The sequence below is a fragment of the Epinephelus moara genome, chromosome 2, assembly GCF_006386435.1.
Source record: "Epinephelus moara isolate mb chromosome 2, YSFRI_EMoa_1.0, whole genome shotgun sequence".
In the NCBI taxonomy this organism is placed as follows: Eukaryota; Metazoa; Chordata; class Actinopteri; order Perciformes; family Serranidae; genus Epinephelus; species Epinephelus moara.
This window is the reverse complement of record NC_065507.1, coordinates 56,556-65,500: the sequence shown is the minus strand read 5'-3', so window position 1 is coordinate 65,500 and position 8,945 is coordinate 56,556. Positions and strand designations below refer to the sequence as shown.

Sequence of the window (8,945 nt, the reverse complement as noted above, 5' to 3'; positions counted from 1 at the left end):
ACACACACACGTGGTTACGTTTAGCTAACACACACACACGTGGTTACGTTTAGCCGACACACACACGTGGTTACGTTTAGCCAACACACACACGTGGTAACGTTTAGCCAACACACACGCAGACGTGGTTACGTTTAGCCAACACACACACACAGACGTGGTTACGTTTAGCCAACACACACACAGATGTGGTTATGTTTAGCCGACACACACACACAGATGTGGTAACGTTTAGCCGACACACACATGTGGTTACGTTTAGCCAATATACGGTACAAGGTAGCTCCGCCCTCCTCAGACAAGTAACTTCCTGTAACGTCCTCACAGGAACATCCGTCTGTTAAACACCGACATCTTGACATCTACTGACCTGCTCCTGCTGATCATCACTCCTGCTCCTCAGAGGATAAACTCTGCTCTTGTTTACAATCCGTCCTGCAGCGCCACCCGCAGGTGTTCAGACTCTAACAGGAGATAAATGATCAGGATGTTTTGTTGTTGCAGGTTCAGGTGATGGGAAAGAGACGCTCAGTCTGCAGCAGTGTCAGCAGGTCGCCAACGAGCTGAGAGAGGCGGCGAGACGAGCCGTAGACCTCTACCAACAGGTGAACTTCCTGTCTGTCTGAACGAGGGTCTGCTGTTGATCTCGGGTGGTGTTTCAGAGCGGCCTCAGAGTTTGAATTAAGACTTGAATTGTGATATTTCAAAGATTTTGTAAATTTGAAGATATTTATCGCTTCGAAGGCTTTTCAAGTAAAAAAAACCTCATTATTTACGAAAACAAAATGTTTCCAGGAAAATCTTTAACAAGGTAAAAAAAATTAAGTTACACTAAGTAACACTGATGAAGAAAAGTTGGTGTTGAGAGACGATTAAAAGAAAGTTTCAACGTTTTGAGATAAATTTGTAAATTCTAGAAACCTGTGATGTTATAAAAAAAAAAAAAGAGCGAATGTTTTGGGATTTTTTATTTTTGATATTTTGAGGAAAAAGTTTTAGAATTTCAAGATGAGATGTCATAGGAATAATTTCCTAAATTTCCTAGAATTTTTTTTAACAGTTTGATGAAAAATTTTGAAAGATTTCGAGAGTTTGTTTAAAAAAAATGTGTGCGGGGAAATTCAAGCGTCAACAAAATAATTAAAACCGATGCATCGACAAGTGACTTTCAAAAACTAAAATATAAACGATAAACTTAAATGAAAGGTCCTGAATAAGAGATAAACCAACACAAATAATAATGCTTTTTTTAAAAAAATTACGTTTGATTCAAATTAAATAATTAAATAGGACGTAAACGCGGTTGTAATTTCAGCTTTTTAAATCTAAATATGATTCTGTGTCCCTCCCGCAGCTCAGCGTGTCGGCCGGTGCTTCGGAGCAGCATCTTCAGATGTCGTCCATCCTGCAGGGAGCGTTTGATGTTGTTCACTCCGAGCTGCAGGCGGTGCTGCCGGGAGGAGACGGGTGGGGCAGCAGCGCCCCCTCTGGTTGACTGGAGGACGAGGTGTCTGCTGACGGAATCACTGATCTGCCGGTCCAGTTTACCTAGAACAAACTGAACCGGATCTGAACCAGGACCAGTCACGTCGCTGCTGTCGGTACGGAGGCTGAAAGGGGACAAATTTCACTTCACCATCAGCCCCAGTGACTTTATCAACATCAGTATTAAATTTAATGCACCTTATGTTTGTTTATGTGGCAGCAAAATGTGTTTTTGACCACGATCACTGTTTGTACATAAAGTGTAATTTTATGTTTCTATATAATAAATGTTTGTGTTTTACAGAGCTTTTTATTTCTATTTCTTTTTTCAGCTGAAAATAGAACAGTGATTTAATTCCACTCAAAAACAACCTAAATTTAACACTGTCAAGAAGTCAAATATCTCAAGTACAGAACGTGATGAGAAAAGCTGGAATATTACTAGAAATAAAAGAATAAAACAATCTTTTTCAGGAAAAAAGTTGGTATATCCCACAAAACACAAGGAATAAACGAGGGAATATTACAAGAAAAAAAGTCAAAATATTTTGAGAAAAATAGTCTGAACGTTATCAGGATAAAAGCTGAAGAAATGTCAAAAAGTCCAAATATTTTTAAGGAAGTCAGAATGTTATGAAGATAAAGAGTTAACACTTTGAGATTTAAAAAAATCAGATTCAGTTAACAGACAATTCATTTTTTCTGAGGAGACGAATACTAAAGAGAAAATATTCACCTCCTGATTTTGACTCTAAACATTTATATTTGAGTTCAGAGCTTCTTGTTTCTGCGACACGCTGAGTTGTAACGAGACATTTTGTGTTTCTGAGATGTTTTTAAATGACGGCAGCACGGACTGTAAAAATCAGTTATGTTTGTTTTATTAATAATAAGAAAATATGTCACAACAACAGTCTTTACAAAGTGACGTCATGTTTCAGGACTCCTCCTGTCCAACATCACATAAAGATAGAAACATTTTAACAGGTGAGTCCTGGTGGGGGCGTGCCCTGGTGGGGGCGTGTCTTGTAGGGGGCGTTTGTTCTTTGTGTCTCGAGTCAAAACAGGAAGAGCAGAGGGCGGGCGGTGATTGGCTGAGAGGACCGGCAGCAGGCTCCTCGGCCCCGCCCCCTTCACGGTGACGAATCTTTTGAGGAAAAAAGTTCAAAACAACGGAACAAACAAGAACACCACAGAAGAAGAACCGACAACATCCGGAGCTTCATCACGGAGCCTCTGTGACTCCGGGCCGGCCTGGGAGCGTCTGTCCGCGGGGACACAGCGTGAGGCAGCCCGGGTTGTGAGCAGCATCATGGCCGCTGTCACCGTCATCACGGATCCAGCCGCGGTGTCGCAGCGCGGCGGCCGGGTCGCGGCTCCGGGACACAGCGGCAGATCGGCGGAGACCTGGAAGAGACACATCATGGGTCAGCTGAAGAGCCGAGACCTGAGCCAGCACGACAAGTTCCAGGACCTGATCCGCTTCTGTACGACCGACAAGTACCGATTTATGTGTCTTTGAAGCGGCTGCAGAGGAGTTAGTGTTGCTCACTGTGTCTCAAAGCTGCACCAGACTCCATTTAGGAATCTGTCGACTTAAGAGCTGTGCAGCCTCAGTGCTGACGAAGGCTCAAACCATCCAACTAAAATCTGAGTCAGAGCTGGTAAACAGACCGACATGTCCCAGAGTTGCTTCAGGGAACTAAAGACAGGAATTAAATCGGTTCATTTAATCAAACTCGCGAGGTTGAAGTGTTTAAAAGTCCCCTCTGACGTCACAGCTGTAAGAGACACACTCAGATGATGAGACAGAGTCTGTCCCGAGCTGAGACACAGCTGACAAGTATCTTGTTCCTTTATTGTGTCGGACAGGAAGGTGTCAAAGTAACTGAACCACATGTTGTTCCACTTCCTCCGCTCACTGACTCATCTGTGACAGGTCGTCATGCTCACAGTGTTCATGATGAACACATTAGATTCATTCTGTTGTTGTCAGTGTGGAAAATAACAAAGTGTCCCTGATGTTCGCACAGACGCAGGACACAGAAATAAAATCCACAAAGAAGCTAAAATAATCTTTCTCACTTTGGTTTTATTTTCTGTCTGTGTGACAAAACTGTGGACAGAAAGAATTACAGCTCTGTATTTTCTGTTTTATTATTTAAAACATGTTTCCAAATGTCACCATATTTCTCGGAAACAATCGGAATACTTTGAGAAAAGAACGGGAATAACGTGAGGAAAAAAGTTTGAATATCACATGAAAAATAGAAAAGTTTTGGGAAAAGGAATTTAAATGAATATTTTAAGAAGAAAGAAGGAATATACGGCAGAAGTCAAATATCAGCAGGAAAAAGTCGGAATACTTTGAGAAAAGAACGGGAATATCACGAGGAGTGAGTTTTTGTATTTGAGGTTTCTTTCATTAGCGCTGTAGCTAAGCTGACATGTACAATAAGGACCCTGCTGGTTGTTTAGCTCCTCCCCTCTCCAGGTGTTTAGCTCCTCCCCTCTCCAGGTGTTTAGCTCCCCCCCTCTCCAGGTGTTTAGCCCCTCCCCTCTCCAGGTGTTGTTACCTGTGACTGTTTCCTCCTGACTCTTTCAGACACGCAGCTGTTGGAGAAAACCAGTCTGGCCAAAGGAATGCTGAGCTGCTCCGTCAGGTAACTCACCTGCTGTCACACCTGGAGACACCTGACCTCTGACACAGACAGATGATGATGATGATGATGATGATGATGATGAGGGTGTGTTTGTTTTGTGCACCCAGACGTCCCTCCCCTGGTAGCAGCTCCATCTCCGCTCTGCTTCACCAGAACAACCAGCTGAAGAAGACGACAGGAGAGGTAACACACACACACACACACACACACACACACACACACACACAGAGTCGTATCAGAGTCACGTGGACATGTTTCTACTTCCTGTTTCAGCTGGCCTATCAGGTGGTGGAGCTGCAGCAGCAGATTAAAATCAAAGAATGTGTTCTGGAGCAGCAACATGCCAGGTGAGTCACCGTGGATCCTCGCAGCTGATTGGTCCAAACTCAGCAGGTGAACGTGTGAAGTGTTCCTTTTACTCTGCTCCACATCAGACTCTGACGGAACAGATTTCATTCATGGAAAATTACCCTAAAATATTCCAGCTCTTCTCAGTGACAGTCGCACACAGAGTTTGAAGCCAAAGTTCACAGCAGCATCCCAAATATTCCCAAATATTCCCAAATATTCCTAAATATTCCTAAATATTCCCAAATATTCCCAAATATTCCCAAATATTCCCAAATATTCCCAAATATTCCTAAATATTCCTAAATATTCCTAAATATTCCCAGATTGTTTTACACATAATTTTCTTTTGTTTCTCAAAAAGTTACAACCTCCTTTTCTCACATAATTCCTCAGTATTCCAACTTTAAAAAAAACAACAACAATATTCTGATGATTCTAAGTATCCGTTTATATTCCCAAATATTCCAACCACTTTTTCTGTCAAAATGTTTTCTTTCTTCTCTAAATATTCCAAGTTTTTAATTAAAAGACTTTTTTTCCCTGAAATATTCCAGACGTTTTTGTGAAAATGTTTCAGCTTTTTGTTATTTTTCTAAAACATATGTTGGGGGTTTATTTCTGAAATATTCAGACTGTTCCTTCTGGAAATATTTCAGTTTTTTTATGACTATTTTTTTTTTTAAATATTTCAACTGTTGTTTCAAATTATTCCCAAATATTCCAACCCAATTTTTCGGAATACCTCTTTATTTAAATGTTCTGACCTTTTTTTCTGAAAACATTCCAAACTTTTGTTCTTAAAATGTTCGTACTTTTCATTTTACACTTTACATTCATTCCAGTCTCTTTGCCAAATATTCCAACTTCTTTTTGAAAAATATAATTTTTTTTACCCCCAAAAAAGAAAGACTTTGTTTCCCGAAATATTCTATGTTTTCTGGAAATATTCAGTATTATTAATTACTTTTTATTAAAATATTTCAATTCTTGTTTCAAAGTATTCCTAAATATTCCAACATTTTTGTTTATAATATTCCATATCTTCTCTTCAAATCTTTTCTGTCAAAATAGTCCCAAATATTCCGACCCTCTCTCAAGGTATTGTCTTATTTCCACAGTACAATCCTAAATATTAAGACTTTTTTTTCTCAATAATTTTTCTGACTTTCTTCCTCCAGATTTTGCATCCTCAGAATATTTTCAAATATTTTGACCTTTTCTTTTTCTTCTTTTTTTCCACCAAATATTTCAATCTTTTCTCAAACTATTCCCACTTTTTGAAATTAAGATACTGTAATAAGACTTTTGTTTCCCTGAAATATTCCAGCCATTTTTCTTTTTTCTAAAGATATTTAGACCTTTTATTCCAGAAATATTCCGACTGTTTTTTTATAAAAAAATTTTTAAGCTCTTTTCTGTCTATTTCTACTTTTGTTTCAAAGTATTCCCACATATTCCAATCTGTTTCTGGAAATATTCCAACTTTTTAAGACGATTTCATCAAATATTCAGATGATTATCGTTACAAAATATTTCAATGTGGTCCTCAGAATATTCCGACTTGTTTTTGTAGAAACAACTGTTTAATCGGAATATTGGGAGCGTTCTCTCTGACGCTCAGACGGAGTCTTTTCTTCACGTTCCTGATTTTTTCCCTGTGACAGATTCTGAAACATGTTTTAAACGTTGTGTTTCATGAGCAGAGACAGTGTGAGTGTCATTAATGTGAACTGGCCCTTTAACACTGTTGATGATGACATCACTGTAATCAGACTGTTGGCGGAGGAGCGTCGGCTGGCGGGTGCGTTGGATGCCCGTCATGAGCTGCAGGTGCGGGTGGAGCAGGTTCAGGAGGAGAACGGGGCGTTGAAGATGGCGTACGACGCCCTGCTGCAGCGTCAGAGAGGGGCGGAGCAGAGACTCCGAGAGGAGAAGGTCAGAGGGGGACACCTGCTGGAGGACATGATCCACCTGAAACAACAAGCCGCTGCCCGCATGAACAGCCGCAACGAACGCAGGTCCAGGTACCTGAACGCACCTCACACACCTGAACGCACCTCACACACCTGAGAGCACCTCACACACCTGAAGGCACCTCACACACCTGAACGTACCTCACACACCTGAGAACACCTCACACACATTAACGCACCTCACACACCTGAGAACACCTCACACACCTGAAGGCACCTCACACACCTGAACGTACCTCACACACCTGAGAACACCTCACACACATGAACGCACCTCACACACCTCAGAACACCTCAGAACACCTCACACACCTGAACGCACCTGAACGCACCTCACACACCTGAGAACACCTCACACACCTGAACGCACCACGTCATTCTTTTAAAGTGTAACATGATGTTTATGTTTGTTTGTTTACTGTTTGTCTGTTTTTCATGTGTTTGATGAGACGAGGACAAACTTGCACTCTGACAGTTAAGTTCTGTTCTTTTCTGTTTCAGAGCACGAGAAGCGAACCTGCAGAAGGAGCTGCAGAATGCTGCGAGGTCAAAGGTCACGGTGGACAGGTCAGACTCACCTCTACCTGCCCAAAATCTCAAACATCTGCTGTTTACAAAAAACTGAAAAAATGTTTTTGAAAATAGAATTTTTTATTTCTTTTATTGAATATTAGACGGAGAAAAATCTGAAAAAAAGACAGGTGGAATATTTTTAGGAAAAAGTTGAAATCTTTCGACGGGAAAACTTCTGAATATTTCAAAAGAAAAAGGTCAGGATATCTCAAAGTAAATAAACAAATAATGTATAAATAATAATAGAAGTTAAGAGAAGAGGCAGGATGAGAATTTTTCACAATATTTCAGCAGCTTCACTGAATTGAAATGTAAAGTTTTTTTATCACAGATTTTTCTGACCCGTGTGTGTCGCCTCGTACTCGAGTCGTTTGTCAGCCGAAAGACTTTTGTTTTGTGTTTCAGTTGTTCGAGCGCTCCGACCTCCAGATCCACGTCTCCAAAGACCGAAAACCACCACGAGTCCACAGACAGAGGACACACCCGACTCTTCAGGTTCGTCAGGCCTCACACACCTTTTCTTTTTATCAAATGTTACAACAGAATTATTTATTAATTAATTATTGTTATTATTGGTTTTTGATTGCGTCTGAGAATCAGCTCGCCGCCTTTCTCTGTCTCAGGTCGGCATCGGCGACGTCTCCGAGGATCCTGACCTCCATCAGAGAGCTGTTTGAGTGAGTCTCAGTTTCTGTTGGTCGTCCTGTCGCCAACTATCTGTTTATTTTACAGTGTGTGAAAGTCATGTGACATGTGTGATGTCAGCAGGAAGAGGCGGGGCCACTCTGTTTGCAGTCTGGAGGAGGATCTGATGTGTCCCGTGGGAATCTGTCTGTCGGCCAGAGTCCCCGCCAGAGCGCTGCAAGTACTGGTAATACACACCAAGTACACACCCTGTACACACCAAGTACACACTCTGTACACACCCTGTACACACCAAGTACACACCCTGTACACACCAAGTACACACCCTGTACACACCAAGTACACACTCTGTACACACCCAGTACACACCCTGTACACACCAAGTACACACCAAGTACACACCCTGTACACACCAAGTACACACCAAGTACACACCCTGTACACACCCTGTATACACCAAGTACACACTCTGTACACACCAAGTACACACCAAGTACACACCAAGTACACACCCAATACACACCCCGTACACACCAAGTACACACCCAGTACACACCCAGTACACACCTACTACACACCTAGTACACACCTAGTACACACCCTGTACACACCAAGTACACACCAAGTACACACCCTGTACACACCAAGTACACACCAAGTACACACCCAATACACACCCCGTACACACCAAGTACACACCAAGTACACACCCAGTACACACCTAGTACACACCTACTACACACCTAGTACACACCTAGTACACACCTAGTACACATGTAGTACACACCCTGTACACACCCAGTACACACCCAGTACACACCCCGTACACACCAAGTACACACCCAGTACACACCCAGTACACACCCTGTACACACCAAGTACACACCCAGTACACACCAAGTACACACCAAGTACACACCAAGTACACACCCAGCACACACCCAGTACACACCCAGCACACACCTAGTACACATGTAGTACACACCCAGTATACACCCAGTATACACCCAGTACACACCCAGTACACACCTAGTACACACCCAGTACACACCCAGTACACACCCAGTACACATGTAGTACACACCTAGTACACACCCAGTACACACCCAGCACACACCTAGTACACACCCAGTACACACCTAGTACACATGTAGTACACAGCTAGTACACACCCAGTATACACCCAGTACACACCCAGTATACACCCAGTATACACCCAGTATACACCTAGTACACATGTAGTACACACCTAGTA

General features: G+C 42.0%; 2 protein-coding genes and 1 long non-coding RNA gene across 11 annotated transcripts in view; 2 read left to right on the top strand and 1 right to left on the bottom strand.

Moving 5' to 3' along the window:
• The window catches only part of LOC126405757 (WD repeat-containing protein 62-like), a 19,693-nt gene extending 17,902 nt beyond the window's left edge, over positions 1–1,791 (top strand). For all 6 annotated transcript variants that reach the window (XM_050069707.1, XM_050069698.1, XM_050069690.1 and 3 more), the window contains exons 22-23: positions 505–605; positions 1,355–1,791. In XM_050069707.1, coding sequence (XP_049925664.1) covers positions 505–605; positions 1,355–1,495 — 242 coding nt within the window. In that variant the 3' untranslated portion in view covers positions 1,496–1,791. The remainder of the gene's footprint in view (positions 1–504; positions 606–1,354) is intronic.
• A 560-nt stretch (positions 1,792–2,351) lies between these two features.
• On the bottom strand, positions 2,352–3,126 carry LOC126404701 (uncharacterized). The gene is made up of 2 exons (XR_007571504.1): positions 2,990–3,126; positions 2,352–2,892 (listed from the first exon to the last, which is right to left on the bottom strand). It is a non-coding gene; the product is annotated as an uncharacterized LOC126404701 (long non-coding RNA).
• The window catches only part of LOC126404671 (protein Atg16l2-like), a 21,318-nt gene continuing 15,170 nt past the window's right edge, over positions 2,798–8,945 (top strand). Inside the window, exons 1-9 of one of the 4 annotated variants that reach the window (XM_050068050.1) lie at positions 2,798–2,972; positions 4,091–4,148; positions 4,256–4,331; positions 4,422–4,495; positions 6,203–6,523; positions 6,974–7,039; positions 7,451–7,540; positions 7,669–7,722; positions 7,814–7,916. In XM_050068050.1, coding sequence (XP_049924007.1) covers positions 2,798–2,972; positions 4,091–4,148; positions 4,256–4,331; positions 4,422–4,495; positions 6,203–6,523; positions 6,974–7,039; positions 7,451–7,540; positions 7,669–7,722; positions 7,814–7,916 — 1,017 coding nt within the window. Of the gene's footprint in view, positions 2,973–3,864; positions 3,980–4,027; positions 4,149–4,255; positions 4,332–4,421; positions 4,496–6,202; positions 6,524–6,973; positions 7,040–7,450; positions 7,541–7,668; positions 7,723–7,810; positions 7,917–8,945 lie in introns of those variants that run through there. The other 3 variants (XM_050068066.1, XM_050068058.1, XM_050068074.1) reach the window with 3 other exon arrangements.